This window comes from Protopterus annectens, chromosome 3.part1, assembly GCF_019279795.1.
Source record: "Protopterus annectens isolate FY-2018-M chromosome 3.part1, PAN1.0, whole genome shotgun sequence".
NCBI classification, from domain to species: Eukaryota; Metazoa; Chordata; order Ceratodontiformes; family Protopteridae; genus Protopterus; species Protopterus annectens.
Genome location: NC_056732.1, coordinates 1,548,713,274 through 1,548,731,250, shown reverse-complemented (window position 1 = coordinate 1,548,731,250; position 17,977 = coordinate 1,548,713,274). Strand labels below are relative to the sequence as shown.

The window sequence follows — 17,977 nt, the reverse complement described above, 5'->3', positions numbered from 1 at the left end:
AATACAGTTTTCTAATCTCTCAAAGTCCTACCTGTACAAAGTAGCATAGAAATGCTGTGCACTCCATCCCATTTAGGAGACTCCTGACTATAAGGGATGATGTTAAGCTAGGCCAGTTGAAGTATTTTAGCAACAAAGAAAGTCAGAAGCAGTAGACATTTTATCACTTCTGCAAGTACAACTATTGTAAGGGTGCATATGATATAATATGGCTATACCTCTGTAGTCTGAGAAAGCAGACTATCATCTGCAATATTCCATTTATTCAGTGTCTACTGGGGTGATGTTAAACATTGGGGGTGATATGTCATACAGATAAATATTCTTTCAAAATTACCAGTTTTGAAGGAATATGTTAGAGCTACACAATGAAGGGTCACATACATAACAGAAGCAGAAAGTTATAATTCAAAGAGAAAAGGGATGGTGATAAAGCAATTAGAAAATTCAAGAAAGAAGGAGAGACTGGGTTTTGAATGCAGGTCCTTGAGGAGAATAGTTACAGCCATACAGACTATTATATTCATAAAGTAGCAGAAAGTATTCTAAGAACTAAGCCCACAAAATAATGAGGAAAAGAGATTTTGTCACTCGGGATACCTGCATCTAGGGGACCAGAGAAAGCTGGCAAAGGAACCAAATGTGTTGGGAACAAATAACCAGAGAAGGAAAAGTAACAGAACGGGATGAGGCCAAGAAAACATTCAGACTGCAGGTCAAGACTAACTTCCTTACCAGGGACTGACATCAGAGCATAGGCAAAGAGAAAAGGATAGGAACATTCAAAGTGAAATACCATCTATGTTAGAGGTTTGAGCTGAATCTAGAAAAGAAGCTACTGCTAAAAAATGGATAATTAGTAGGACATATAAAATATTGCACAATAAATATAAGAATCGTTCAGATGAGGGTAAAAAAGTTTTGGAAGAGAGATTGGAAAAGCAATTTACAAAGGAACAATGAGAGGGCTTTGGTATGGCTCCCAAGTATGCAAAAAGTCTAGAAGATTTAGAATTTTTGCATGGAAGTGTTTGTATAGGTGTTTTTATACCCCAAGTAGACTCCAAAGTTTTTTTCCTCAAGTAGATGACGAATTCTGGAAGCATGATGCTGAAGAAAAAGCTAAATGGAAACATATGTTTTGGGAATGTAATAAGTTGGCAGATTTTAAAAATTCCCTGCAGACTACTCTGACAGAAATAATGGGCAAACAAATGGGTGTAACTATGGGAATGACTCTTTTGAGCTGGGACACTGGATCTGAATTGTTTAGACATTACAAGGTCTTATTAAGGTTCATTGTGATGGCTGTCAAAAAATCAGTTATTTGAAAATGGAAATCAAAGTCTAAACCAGCAGTTTTTAAAGTACTGAATCAATATTCAATACTTTAAATTCAGCTGGTTTGCACTTTGATAACAGAGATAAAAGAACTGGAAGTGGTATCTTTAGAAAAGAGAAGGAACAAATTATATAGAAATAAATGGAAACTATGGGAACAATACATACATAATAATGTTATGGAGGAGGAGTGAGGTTTAAGGTAAGACAGAAATTGAGCAATTTATGTAATGTTGTTCTGATGGTAGTTTTGGAAAAAAAGAACATAAGCAATATATAATGTATGTAACTGCAATGTGTTAATATAGTTTGTTTTCTTTTATATTAATGTATGTTTGCCAATGTCTTAAGTCATAATTTAATAAAGGTATTAAAAAAGGTCAACAAAATATTCTGTCAAATGTCTGTTTCACCCTGAATAGCATCCCATCATTGGTGTTAGTAATACAGTAATGTCTAGATGTCAAACGTCAGGTAATGACAGCAAAAACTACCGGAAGTCTCAATTGTTAAAATGTTTTGTTATCTTGTTAATGTTATGCCGTTATTGTCCCCAAGAACCCTGACATGATGCTAGTTTCTTCATATTGCAGAGAGAACAAACCGTTTATCAAATATTTTCTTTAAGAATACATTCTTGCTGAGCTGGCAGTTGCAATGTACATTGGAAGAATGAGCCTTTCCTACGTTTTCCATTCCCCACATTCATTCCCATCACCTACAATGAAACAAGTTGAAAATAACTATGTTCAAGAGGAGACAAAAGAAACAGCATAATAACCTCCCAAGAATCAAAACCGCATATAGGGCCCAATTCCAAAAGACTTGCACTCGGTGTGAGTGACCAGGTGTTTTAGAATCTTGCTCATGGTGTAAGCTTGTTTACAGACCTTACACAGAAGTCATTTACACTGAGATCAAGTCTTTTGGAATCAGGGCAGACATACACTGAGAGCAACTCTGTTGGAATATGGTTCATATTTTTGGTTACAGGAAATTAAAAATTCAGTAATAGATTACAAAAGAAATGAGGCTATAGAAGCAAATTTGAAGCTACTCTGCTTGACATGTAGTGGATATTTATTCCAGAAATAGAGGTTATGTTGAGATATGAATCCATCATGCCAACCTGACTTATTTTTATTTTATTTTTTAAATTTGATTACCCGAGTTGATCACAATAGACTGTTCCTGTGAAGGAATAGAAAGTCCCGGTGCTGTCTGGATGAAATAATTGACAAAAATGAAATAAATAAGAACAGAAAGGCAATAAGCTGTACATATCAAAAGCAGAACATAAATATTGCTAACAGAAACTGCACAGTAGCAATTAATAACTATAGCAACAATTCTGAGATAAATCAGATTGTACAATTCATATGATTATATTTCAGGTTTACATCATGGTGGACACGCTGTAGGATAATAATAGTCAGAGCAGGAGATGGTGGGGGAGTTAGGAGGTGTTAGTAGTTGAACAGCATAATGCTAATGGCTGAAAAGCTCTTTTGTGATGTGGCCTGCTGAGTGTCAAGTGGAGCTTGACTTGGTGCGGATGATTTTTTTAAGTTCAGCTCTGAAGGTGGAGAAGGGTTCCTTTAGGTGGTGGGGAAGGATTCCCTTTTTTAGAGAGCAAGGATGAAATGTAACCTTATATCTGGGGGATATTATGGGTGTCATTTGGGAGTAGTTTATGAAGTTGTAATGTCTGCGCTTAGTATAAAGCTTGGCATTTAGTGGTGGGAATGAGTTAGGTTGGATAGGTGTGAAGATGAAAAAGCCTCGTAGCAACTCTACTCTGTGCTGCACTGGGGGTCATTTGGCTTTTTGAGGGTGAAGCAGAAGCAGTGAGGATCATGAGGGGGTGAGTGGGTGATGAAGCGGCAGATTTTGTTTTCAATAGCCTGTAATGTGGAGGTGCTGCTGATAGATTGCATGGGGGGGTATCTAAACTCTGTGACAATGTCAGAGTAGGTAACTGGTCCTCAATTAGTCTGGATTAGGATTAGACAGGGTTTATTGTCAGAGGGTTTGTGTCTGTTGAGCAGACTGACCTCATACCAAAAATGGTTGGGTTTATTTAAGAGAGAAGGTTGCATAGTTTTGAGATGGTTAGCTTTGTGCCTCCATATGGATTCTCTAGCCATATTCTAGAGTATGGTAAAGGTATCGTGGTTTTCAGGGGGTTAATACTTTTTTCCATGGTTACCAGGCTTTATCCTTTAGCTTGAAGACAATTTGTATACAAATACAAGCATAAGTCTTATATCAATATGAATGTCTAAAAATGTAGTCAAAACAAATTCAGTGGATGTAAAAACCTTTCCTATTAATGATATATTAATTGTATTTGTATCTATAATTTAGCATCTCTAAACTTTAGGAGTGGTAGTATGGATAATGGTATGACATCCAGAATACCAAACGTCAACGTTATAAAATTAACACAACTTAATGTGTGTTTAAAAAGAGAATTGTTCATCTTCTTTTTCAAGCTGTCACAGTTATTTTCATCTTTTTTGGAGGTACTTCTTGGTCTTTCCTACATAGAAATATGTACAAGTAGAACAGAGTGAAATATAAACTACCCCTATGGTAGCATAATTACCTTTGGCAAGAAACACCTCAAAATTATTAAAATTAAATATAGTGATCAATTCAACTTCGAGGATGAAAGGACATTGACTACATGCCCCACATTTTTGTGTATTTGATAGTAATGTGTTTTTATACAGCAATCACGTTTCTCAAGCAACCCTTTGAGATTTCTTCCAGTCTTGTAAATAAAATCTGAGGCTTCACCTACTAATTTATAAAAATCTGCATCAGCTTTAAACATAGTCCAGTTATTCTTGACAATGTCCTTAATCAATTTAGCATCACTGTTATGCTTAATAACTAAAGATTTGAAGAAATTGACTACATCAGTTTTTCCACTAATTACTAATATCATATGTTCTACTGTACCACCTGATCCTAGTAGTGGGCAGTATGTTGTATCCCAGTCCTTCACTACTGCATCTCCTATTTTCTGAAGTAAGTTGCAAGGATAACCTCTTTCTAGGAACATATTTATTAATTTTTCTAGTGTGGCTTAAAAAGAGTTGAAATTGGAACATTTTCTGGCTGCTCTCAGCAACTGTCCTTTAAACACATTCCTTTTACAGAAAAAGGGATGACAACTTTTGTAGTGTAGATATGTATTAGACAAAGTTGGTTTTCTATAGCTTATTGATTCAAAACACTTAATGTTTGTGTTCTTAAAAATTGTGACATTCAGGTAATTAATAGTGTTGGTCTTATATTGGTAAACGAAACTTAGAAAATGCATGGCATTATTAATATAATTAACAGATTCCCATATTTGTTTATGGGAAGCCACCCAAAAATAAATATATCATTTGGGTACCATAAATAGGTCCTTCAACAATTATCATAGATGGAATTCAAGATAAATTCTTTCTCTTTTGCATAAATAAGGGTGTACGCTGTGCCCATGGCCACCCCCTTGTATGTCTAAAGTATTCTCCTTTGAAGTAGATAAAGTTGTTGTATAACATTACTTCCACTAAATCTAAGAGGAACTTTATTAGACAGTTGTCAAATTAAGTAAGTTCTAATAGTACTGAATGTAAAAAAATCTAAACCTGGGGACAACACTAACAGTGCTGGGGTGGCCATAATAATTAAAAAACATTTTCAGGATAAAATACTTGAAACTAAGGCTGACAAAGAGGGAAGGTGGTGCTATGTAACATTTACTAACACTGTATTTCCAAAACTTATAATGGTGTTAAATGTATATGCACCTTGTAGCAACCACCATCTCTTTTTCATGTCACTGTACCCAATTCTAAACCAACTAGAAGATCATTATCTAATAATTGGTGGTGACTGGAACACATATCAAAACCCAGGAAAGGATAAATCGAACCCGACCAAACTACATAATAGACAAGCTACAATAGCTTTAAATGAGCTTAAACAAGATTTCAAACTATATGACCCCTTTAAATATGAGGATAAAGATAACAAAAGTGGGAGTTACACATTCTACTCCCAATGCCACAAAATGTGGGTGAGAATAGACTTCTTTTTAATCTCAGACATACTCATTAACATGGACCCTACAATAGTCATACACAATAGATTTCTGTCAGATCATTCCAAAGTTACACTGAGTATCAACTGGGACAAAAAAAGGTTTTTAAACAATAGAGCTAATATATGGTCATTAAATCCTAATCTGCTCTTCAAAACAGATGTAGTAAAAGAGATTGAGGATATATTAAAAACATCCCTTGTGAATATCTTCAATTCCCAAACATCAATGGATATAGAATGGGCATCGACCAAAACACAAATCAGAGGAACTTTCATTAAAAAAGCAGCATATTATAAAAAAATCCATCTGAAAGAGGAACATAAAATAAAGGAGAAAATAGAACAATGTGAGAAAGAATTGATAAATAACCCTAATAATCAAATGGAAATGGACCTCCTAAAACTACAAAGAGACCTATATATGCTCGAGAACAGAAATTTATCTTTTTATGAGACAAGACAGTTGGCTAATTACGCAGAAGAAGCCCAAATTCCTTCCAGAGCATTGGCCAGAATTATCGCTCAACAAAAATCCACCTCAGTTATAGCAGAAGTAAATTACCAAGGGAAAAACTATACAAGAAATGAGGAAATTATCAAAGTATTTGAACAAATATATACTCAAACATATGGAGAACAAACCCTACAAGCCTCGAAGGAGGATAGGGATCTTTTTCTTCAAAAACTAAAATTCCCTAAACTAGATTTAGATCAACAAAAAAAACTAACGGAGCCCATTTCTATTAATGAGATAACCACAACAATTAAACATCTAAAACCACACAAGGCCCCAGGACCGGATGGTCTTACCTCAGAGTTTTATAAATCCTTCAGTCCACTAGTTGCCAAATTATTATACCACATGCTGAACTATATAATAAATAACAACATACATGATATTCACTTTAATGCCTCTAAAACTATTTTTATATTAAAAGACCAAGCAGACCCTAAAAATCCAGATAACTATAGACCCATCTCTCTTCTAAATATAGACACCAAGATCCTGACCTCAATACTCGCAAACGGAGTTAAAAATCTGACAGAGAAAATAATTTCTCCAGAACATTTCTGGGTTTACACCACGAAGACAGACCAGTGACAACACGCTAACATTAGAAGCATTAATATCCTTTGCAAATCAGAGAAATACCAACATCTTCACAATGATAGTAGATGCCCACAAGGCTTTTGATAGGGTCAATCTTAAATTCTTGCTGCAAACGTTCTCTCACTTTGACATACCTAAAAATTTTATACAGATCATTCAAATTCTCTATAGTAATCCATATACATCCCTATATATAAACAAAACATGGTCAAACAGAATTTCGATAAAAAATGGAATAAGACAAGGCTGCCCGCTATCACCCGTTCTTTTCAACCTTTACCTAGAACCCCTATTTCTATATATTAAACAAAATACATATCATAATCCCCCCCCTCAATACATAACTTCAAAGTTTATCTTTCAGCATTTACAGACAATTTAAACATATACTTTACTACACCAAGTTCAGACATGACCAAAATAATAAACACAATTGAACAATTCTCATACATGTCTAACTACAAATTAAACCTTAATAAAACTAATATAGTCCCCTTAAGGCCACCTAGACTCATCTCCCTCTCTTAGACAAAATAAAAATAAAAGAAGAAACCAAATACCTGGGGATTACTTTCTTTCAGAATAACAAGGAATTCTACCAACATAACGTAACTCTTAAATGGCAAAACATAACACAATATGGAATAACCTTAAGCTACTGTTTTTGTCTAAAGTATCAATAATTAAAATTAACATACTACCTAGATTAATATATCTATTTATGACATCTCAGATAACTATACATAATAAATTCTTCAAACAAATTCATACCTTTCTAGCAAAATTTGTATGGGATCCTAAAAAGACCAGAATCTCCTATCAACAACTAACACTTCCCAAGAACAAAGGGGGTCTGAACTTGCCAGATTTCAAAACCTACTGCTCTATTATCAACACTAATAGAATACTGAGAATAGCAGAGTATGACCGCTCGGCAAAGACTAGTTCACCGGCCTGGGTAACAATATACTATAGGTACATAAAAACGCTAGACATCAATCCCAAAGCGTTTCCCTTCTTAAATAAAAAAGATTTACAAGCCTATAACATAATAGAGCCACTAAAACATTCTATAAATATAACACAAAAATGTTTTCACCCCTTAAACCTTGGATATGTTAATACTACAACCCCTCCATAAAAATCCTAACTTAAAAATAAATAACAAGATGCTAAACCTAGATTCCTTCCCTCGGTTAAAACATAAGAGAATCCAAAATATCTACCTATTCCTCAATAGCACAATTCATGAACTAAGAAGTAATCTAAACTTACCTAAAGTATATATAATAATTTTAAGACAAATCAAAGAGGTGTGTTCCAGTTACCTCCAAAACCTTACCATACTCGAAAGTGACATTGAAAACTCTACCCTACTTTGGATGACTATGTTAATGTCAAGGAAAGCAATAACAAACTCATACAAAATGATAGGGGAAATCAAATTTCAGAAAGACCTTCTTTTCTTACTGGAGAAAATTAATACTGATATGGATGACCAGCAAATAGAAAAGGCAATCAACTTAACATTGAAAACTATTCCACTTAAAAAACTCTCTTACCCGTAACTCATGATTAATAATAATGCTTATTTCACCCCAGCAATTCTTCACAAATTCAATGCAACTAAGTCTCCAAACTGTCCACACTGTAAAGACCAGATTGCAGACCTAATACATATATTCTGGAGTTGTAAATGCATTTTCAAGCTTTGGAATTCCCTTAAGTTACAACTGCAAAAAATGGGGTATCAAGCATTGACACTATCATGGGAATTTACTCTTGTACACATCCTCCCGGCCAACATCTCAGGAAAACAAGCTAACCCACTTATAATGATTTTCTTATTAATGAAGCTATATATAGCTCGCAAATGGTTAGATCCTGTAAGTATCTCTTGGGAGGAATTCAAGAAATCTGCTATTAAACATCTACTAGCACATAAAATAGTATTGGACAAAAGAAACAAAAATATGAAAGCCAGAGCAATCTGGGAACAGTACTATAACATCTTATTAGCATAAAGCACCAGGTACACCATATCTTATGAAATGGAAATATTCCCATGAGTACACAGTTTAACTATGGATGAAATATCATTTTTGTATGTGCTGTTTTTAGGCTAATGACATTAATTGGGAAAGCATCTTTGTATATATTGTAATTAGGTATGTTGTATGACCTACATGTTTCTACTTTATCCACAATGTATAACATGCAAATATGGTCATTTTGTAAATATGGAATGGTTTTGGTTTTTGCAAATGTAAAACAAAAATAAAAATTATTGAAAAAAAAAAGAAAACAATCTAAACCTATTTCATGTGGAATATTCATAAATAAATCAACTACATCTATGGTTATGAAACTCCTTTCTGTGTACCCAGTGTGAAGACCTCAAGTGAATGCTTTATAGTAGTTGTGGTTTTCTGGCAAATCATTGAGGATTGAAACAACTAAATGTCATACATTTGAGTTTCAGATTTCATTTCCTTCAGAAAATGCATGCTAAGACAAATGCTGTTATTCTAGCAACTTTCTAAATCTGTAAGATCAATATTTAAAACCTGCCCTTATTTTTGGTGCTTTGTCCCCCAATTATTTTAGGCTTTGTCCAGATTTCTAGTGCTAAGAGGTTGAGAGGTATGGAGATATGGTATGGTATGTAATGCCCTAGCTGGGGGGGACATGTTAGTCAATTAACTTGATCAGGCTTGACCCTGTAACTTTGTTACAGGAGACAAGAACCTAAATCCTGTACACCAACTACCAGACTGCTGAAGGAATTGTGGGCTTCAGTTGAGTAAAAAAGCATGAATCTTCTACACTATTACCAGACTGATGATGGAACTGAGTTTCAGTTTCAATATATTTTTAGGGAATACCTGCGGTGGTGGTGCTGCAGTAGCGTTGTCGCCTCGCAGTAAGACGCTGTCCAGTTTGATTCTCAGCTAGAGCATCTTCTGCGTGGAGACATGTGTGAATGGGCGTACCTTCGTTGAAGGTTGTGTATCAGGGCTGGTAACTCGGCACGTAAAACTTAACTACCAATCATTAGCGGGCCGGAGTTCCGCTGTGGCGACCCCTAACCGGGAAAAGCCGAAAAGACACAACAACAACTGAGTTTTAGTACATTTTCAGGGAATTATAAGTTTCAATGCATTTTCAAGAGATTATGAGTTTCAGTGCATTTTCATAGAATTATGAGTTTTAAGGGAAGAGAAGTTTACTGTTCCTCATACTAAGCCTGTTTTCAATATACAAGTAACTGTTTTGTTTAGCAAATGGCAGTCACTGTTTGTGCTATATCATTTGAAAGCAGTGTTAGTAGCATAACTGCCTTTTGTACAGAAGGCTGTGATTTCTACTCCCATACCATATAGATGGAGTCCTGATATTGCACTACCATTTCAATTGCTGATTATCTGGTGCATTTTAAGGGGGGTAGGGGTTCTGCATTTCTGACTGTGTCCTCATTTGTATGAGATGCCTAGTGACTACAAACTTGTTGCTGGTTTGTCAGTCATTCCCTATTGCAATATTACCAGTGTACCAAATGTTTTTAATGTAACATAGGCAATTAATTCTTCAAGGGCAGCAGGCACTGGATTTGTAGATGAAACACTGAAATGTAAAGTTGTTTGCCAGAAGCAACCTCTTTGTTAGTTACAGATCTCTTTAATGTGGAATTATTTGGATAACTTACTTCTGCAGATATTGTGCTTATTGACTGATATTGATGGAATGTAATCACAGAAGTTTGAGTAGCCTTTTATGGTTGACATTTCCTGAAATGGGTAGTTTTGTCATTATTGGTTCATACATTTTATTTCTTTGCTTACTGGAAGAATGTTCAAAATTACAAAAGTAAGACACATTCTAATAAGGTAATCAATGAACACATACATGTACACATAGCCCTAAAAGTGTGTGCAAAGACTCTATGGTTTGAAAAGAGCCGAAAGTTAAACTTAATCCTCAACAGGCCAGATGCATTTTCTTTGAATGTGGGTTTTAATGCCATTTCAATGAATGTGAGTTTCAAGGGCAGAGAAGTTTACTGCTCATGGTAAGTCTGTTTTCAATGTAAGACTGTATTGTTTGTTTATCAAATGCTATTAGTGTTTGTGCTATTTTATTTCAATATATTTAATAATTGTAGAAGTAAATAAGAAAACAGTAAGGACTCTGACAGGTTTGAACAGTGTTTATGGTAACTGGGGAGAAATAGCCAAGTAATGGGACACTGGAATGGCTGGGTAGGGGACTGTTGCATGGGGGTGGAAGGGGGTTTCTGCAGGAGGGGCTGCTCTGATGGGGGCTGCCTAGGGTCCCATTTGACCATAATCCAGCTCTGTTGATGTGATATGAGTAAAGCAGAATTAAGACTTCTTTGGATCTATAGGAGATCCATTTGGAAATTAGATGAGTCAGAGAGAAGGCTTTCCTAAGTGCTGCAGAGACATGATGGTTAAAAAGGAGAATTATCAAAAAGAGTACCTAGATCTCTTATGATAATGTCTGACACAGAGATTTGATTTTACTGATTTGTTCACTTTCAGTAGTCCCAGAGCTGACTACTAACTTGGATTTTAGTAGTAGTGAAAGAAAATGGCATACGTATAACCTGTTAAAATCATTTTACTCTATGTTCAATTAAGAAATAGATAATTCCATTTCACTGCAGTGAGATGGAAATGCAAAAAAAAAAAAAAAGAAAAAATAGCTAGGGACTGTACCTGCCTTAGTAGTAAGAAAGATTTCTATCTTCCTGGCTATGGCACTGATTCAAATTAAAAAAGTTTAATGCAACTTACATGTATACATTTTCTTGCAAAACTATTTTTCTGTTAACATATTCAGTGTCAATCAGTCTACCCTTCTGTCTTCAAAAATACTAATAAATGAACTAGAAACCTATTATATGAACGAGCAACATTTGTCACTTAAGAGGTATTCAATGTAAATATAAGAAAATCACAGCATATTAAACATCAGTAAAAATGCTGCAATTTTATGATCGGGTACACATTTGTCTTGTGATGTCCTCTCTAACACCTCATTTTGTTTAGGTGCATTAAATGGATTTCTGTATCATAATTCTTGCACAGTTGTCACTTTTCTATGCGAAAGCATGAGTGTCCACAGCTCATGCAGATTACAAGGGCTTTGCGGAAAGATCATGAGGATTTAAAATGTCAGAGGGTCAACACTGCTGTTTGCTGCTTAGATACTAATCCTGCTAAAGCAGTCAGGTTGAGAAGGGACATGTATTTGCTTTGCTAGTAAACAATACAGTACAGTAGATGGAAACATACAGGTAGGGGTTATATTCTAGGCCCTGCTTGTGAGCTAAGTATTGAAAGGTCTAGTACAAAAAAGTGTGGGAACTGCTTGTGAAAAATGAAACACACAGAAACAAACACACACACACACACACACACACACACACACACACACACACACACACACACACACACACACACACACACACACACACACACACACAAACACACACTACATGGGAAGGTCACTCTCTCTGCTTGCCTGACATTGCCTTTTCTCTACTTCTAGCAGAGTGTTTGCAAACTATACTTTTCATTAAACTTATGAAAATTTATCTTGCAACATTTCAAATATCAGTTCAAGATATTTCCAATATGAGGATGGGAAGTACTTGGATAGTGAATAGTGGAAGCTTTGTGTCATCACATACAGAGTATTCCAATTTCTGGAACTCCTTTAGAGTCCACACCTTGCCTGCAGATCACAGGACAGGTTCCCATCCAAGTAATGTTCATTTTCCCAGTGATTTCCTTCTGTACACCTTCTGATAAGGTAAAGTAAAGAGGTGAGTGATGCTGGCTATGGTCACTGTACTGTGGATTGGGGGAAGTTTCGGTGCATCTCCCTTCATAACCATTGTCAACACATGACAAGCAACTAATACATGTCTGCAGGTGCACATCTCATGAGGACATCTGTTGGTAGATCATGTACACTGAATGACTCGACTCCTTCCATTTCCCCAACATTCCCTAGGATAGACCAAAACAGACACAAAATTCACAACCTAGCCACAAAGGAGAACTGCTGGCATAGATCACATGCTCTTCACAAACAGCCACTCCTTCTGCACTCAGAACTAAACAATCACTTCCTAAATATCTTCACTTTTTTCATAACTGTTGACAGATTAGTACGTATGTTACCATAGTCTTATCTCACTGTTTGGATGTTGAAGTTTTGACTTTTAATATAGAACTTTTTTCTCCACAGGTTTACATTTCCCCTAAGAGGTCCCTTCAAAGTATTACCATCCAGATTGTCATGTCTTTTCTTTTGAACTCCTAATGTTTCTTTCATCAATGGCATTTTAAGAACCATTGTTTGAAACCTTCCATTCCTTAAAAATTAGCCCTTCCTATCATAATGTATTTATTACTTATGCTAAGATGAAAAAGTAACTTTTTTTCCTGGAATTAGCCCCATGAGCCTTGATTACACAGATGTCACATTCTTGCCACTAAGAGGTGGCCACAGGCAAGCCATCCCTTTGCATACTACATAACCACAATAAATTTGGAGTCTCATATCAGTGGTATAACACCCACACTTACAATCTCATAGCTGTACCATACTTATGATCTCATAGCTGTGGTATAACACTCGCACTTACAATCTCATAACTGTACCACACTTACAATCTCATAGCTGTGGTATAACACCCACACTTACGATCTCATAGCTGTGGCATAACACCCATACATATGATCTCATAGCTGTGGTACAACACCCACACTTATGATCTCATAGCTGTGGTATAACACCCACACTTTTTATCTCATAGCTGTGGTATAACACCTGCACTTACAATCTCATAGTTGTGGTATAACACCCACACTTACAATCTCATAGTTGTGGTATAACACCCACACTTACGATCTCATAGCTGTATAACACCCACACTTACGATCTCATAGCTGTGGTATAACACCCACACTTACGATTTCATAGCTGTGGTATAACACCCACACTTACAATCTCATAGCTGTGGTATAACACCCACACTTATGATCTCATAGTTGTGGTATAACACCCACACTTACATTCTCATAGCTGTACCACACTTACGATCTTATAGTTGTGGTATAACACCCACACTTACAATCTCATAGCTGTGGTATAACACCCACACTTTTTATCTCATAGCTGTGGTATAACACCTAAATGTATGATCTCATAGTTGTGGTATAACACCCACACTTTTTATCTCATAGCTGTGGTATAACACCTGCACTTACGATCTCATAGTTGTGGTATAACACCCACACTTACAATCTCATAGTTGTGGTATAACACCCACACTTACGATCTCATAGCTGTATAACACCCACACTTACGATCTCATAGCTGTACCATACTTATGATCTCATAGCTGTGGTACAACACCCACACTTATGATCTCATAGCTGTGGTATAACACCCACACTTTTTATCTCATAGCTGTGGTATAACACCTGCACTTACGATCTCATAGTTGTGGTATAACACCCACACTTACAATCTCATAGTTGTGGTATAACACCCACACTTACGATCTCATAGCTGTATAACACCCACACTTACGATCTCATAGCTGTACCATACTTATGATCTCATAGCTGTGGCATAACACCCATATATATGATCTCATAGCTGTGGTACAACACCCACACTTATGATCTCATAGCTGTGGTATAACACCCACACTTTTTATCTCATAGCTGTGGTATAACACCCACACTTACAATCTCATAGCTGTGGTATAACACCCCCACTTTTTATCTCATAGCTGTGGTATAACACCCACACTTACAATCTCATAGCTGTGGTATAACACCCACACTTACAATCTCATAGCTGTGGTATAACACCCACACGTTTTATCTCATAGCTGTGGTATAACACCCACACTTACAATCTCATAGCTGTGGTATAACACCCACACTTTTTATCTCATAGCTGTGGTATAACACCCACACTTACAGTCTCATAGCTGTGGTATAACACCCACACTTACGACAAAACGTACAGTAGCAGTGATGATTTGAAAAACAAAATGATTGTTATTTTGTACCATGTGCACCTCCCCAGATGAAAGCATTAGAAATCATCAGACTTTCATTAGGATGCCTGAGCCACATCAAAGCTTATTGAGTGTGTCATTAGCAGAAATTAGTTGAGTCACATTGGTATAAGACCATGACTATCTTTATGTACACACTTCCTCAAAGTGTGTGTGAATGTGTTGGGAGTAAGAGATGATTTAATGGTGTGCCATACATAACATGTATCATTCCATCTACCTACTTGTCCAGGCAAATTGCAAACATCCTTTATTCATCGTATCGCTTTTAAATAACACTTCATTCATACTTTACCTAATTAAGAATCTTATATGAGCATATGTAAGTACTAGACTAGCTGCTATTAACAACAGTGGTCAGGTGAATAAAGCACCTCCTTTAAAATAAATCCAATAATTCAACTAAAAAAAGTGGTAGCAAACATGGTATTGGAAGACAAACTGAAAACTTTATTTAAATAAAAACAGTGAGCACTTTCGGATCCAATACTGAAGCATCATCAGACTTGATCAAAAATAGAACAGTCATCATTTATGTACAGGAAATCAACCCATGCATCACCAAATTAATCAATAAAATATGAAAAGCATATCATACATCACAATGAGAACCTCATTCACCCTGGTAACAACTGCTAAAAACAACAAAATCAGTACAGTATACATCTATGAACCTATCAAAATATCTGAAAAATATAAATATAAATAGAAAAAATATTGGCTCACAAATAGAACCCACAGTGTGAAAGTAGCAGACCCCAAGTCAGACTGCTGAACAGTCACGAGTAGAGTCCCACAGGGATCGGTCCTGGATCCTCTCCTGTTTGACATCTAGTTCTCAGAAGTCCAGGCTAACACAGAGAGACTCTGGCTGACAGAGTTTGCAGATGACTGCAAGCTGGGAGCCATTATTAACTCCCCAAGTGATGCAGACATCCTATAGAAAGGCATTACTGAGACCAATGACTGGAGTCGAAACCGAAACCATGGCCTTAAGCTTAATGCCAAAAAATGCATCATCCTGTTTGGGAAAAACTCAGTTCCCACTAATTACCACATCGATGGGAGTCCACTGAAAACTGAAGGCATTATAAGAGATCTGAGGACACAGGTTGACAGCAACCTCTGCTTCAATCACCACATTGTCACTGTAGTCAGAAAGTCCTTCTATGTGGCACATCTCATTACCAAGGGTTTTGCAGCCAGGAAGAAAGAGGTCATCATTTCTCTCTACTCTTCCCTCATTAGACCAATCATAGAATATAATGCCCCATTTGGCATGTACCTCACCTGACACCTGCAACAGCTTGAGAGGCCACAAATGTACCTCATGAAGAGGATCCTAGGCCTTAAACATATGTCCTAACAGACAGACTCAAAAAACTCCATCTATTCTCTGTCTCATATCGTCTGCTAAGTGGTGATCTCTGCTTGACTTACAAAGCCATGTCTGACCCAGCTCTGTTAGAAATGCTACATCTAAAGAAATCCCTCCATACCACATGCTCCAGAGACCTCAACCTCATTACCACAATCAACAGAACATGCTGGAGGGACAGGTTCATAACCCAGAGATTGCCCACGCTCTGGAATAGACTTCCCATACATGTCAAGCAGACCACCTCACTGGCCCTCTTCAAGAGAAATCTTGATGAGTGGATGGGAAATAGAAAGTTCACCCCGGAGATCACTCCAGTGGCTCTACTTGATAGAGACAATAGGAACTAACGTCGGGTGGCACAATGCCAGGGCACTTCTATGGGCTGGACTTGTAAAGGCTCCAGGGACATTAGCCTAGTACACGCATATGAACCTATACCAAAATGTAGACCAATATATAAACACACATACTATTAATCGACACCTTACTATAAACTCTATGAATGACATACAGTCATAGAGTTACTGTTCAAAGAATAACTAGAAATGTTCACAACTGACTTTGATTCGGCTGATTCAATGTTCTTTTCATATGTACCTTTGGCTCCATAGTCTCTTCTGAAGTCATCCTTCTCTTCCTGCCCCTGCTCAGGGACCATTGAGCTAATATAAACTCCTTTATCGCTAGCAGGAACTTTGGAAAAAACAGTTGCTCTGATGTAGTAGTGGCCTCTTTATTGTACTATCCTTTCTCCATCAGTAAGATTTTTAATATGAATTTTAAGTTCGTGAAAGGTACATGTTGTTGTGTCTTTCGGCTTTTCCCGGTTAGGGGTCACCACAGTGGAACACTGGTCCGCTGATGATTTGTAGTGGATTTTTATGTGCTGAGTTACCAGCCCTGATGCATAACCTTCAATGAAGGTACGCCCATTCATGCATGTCCCCCACGCAGAAGATGCTTTAGCTGAGAATCGAACCGGACAGCGTCTTACTGTGAGGCAACAACGCTACCGCAGTACCTTGAAATTTATACTGAATTAAAACAAGAGTTTTAGATTCACATAAGTATGAATCGTCACCATCTGCTGGATTATAGGAGCTGATGTGTGGCATTCATAGAGTTTATATTAAGGTGTTGATTAGTAGCATGTGTCTTTATATATTTGTCTACATTTTAGTATTTTTTATATTTATATTTATACTTTTCAGATATTTTGATAGGTTCATAGATGTATACTGTACTGATTTTGTTGTTTTTTATCAGTTGTGGCCAGGGTGAATAAGGTTCTCATTGTGATGTATGATGTGCTTTGCATATTTTGTTGATTAATGTGATGATGCGTGGTTTGATTTCCTGTATATAAATGATGGCTGTGTTCATTTTTGATTGTCTGATGAAGCGTCAATATTGGACATGAAAGCACTCACTGTTTTTATTTTAATAAAGTTTTCAGTTTGTGTTCCAACACTGTGTTTGCTACCTCTTTTTTAGGTGAATTACTAGGCTAGCTGCCCTTGTGGGCCAGTTTAAGCCAAGCCACTCTCCCGTACTGTGCTCAAAATAACCTTACATATCCTATTTGGTTAGATATTAGGCTTACCTATCCCATGGTCGATAATTTATTATTACCAATAATGAGAATAACTGAGATCATACAATAGATAATTTAAGGGGATCCATGCATGGGATAAAGCATTTAGGAGTTACATCTGTTAATTTGTAGTACAGGGGACAGTCCTGGGGTAAATTTTCTGTTTCCCATCCATAGATCAAAGCTGCTCTTGAAAATGGACAAGGATGAACTTTGTTTTACATGGATGGGAAGTATGTTCCACAGAACAGAAGAATCATATTACATCCCAGTCATGATTGTATTGTTGTTAGAGACTGAACTGGCAAAATCCTGAAC

The 17,977-nt window shown here is 36.5% G+C and overlaps 1 protein-coding gene across 1 annotated transcript in view; it reads right to left on the bottom strand.

Moving 5' to 3' along the window:
* Window positions 1-17,977, bottom strand: part of LOC122797802 (potassium voltage-gated channel subfamily H member 2-like) — a 277,563-nt gene that overhangs the window by 118,130 nt on the left and 141,456 nt on the right. Inside the window, exon 2 of the mRNA XM_044066323.1 lies at window positions 2,508-2,562. Within this exon, the coding sequence (XP_043922258.1) occupies window positions 2,508-2,562 (55 nt within the window). The remainder of the gene's footprint in view (window positions 1-2,507; window positions 2,563-17,977) is intronic.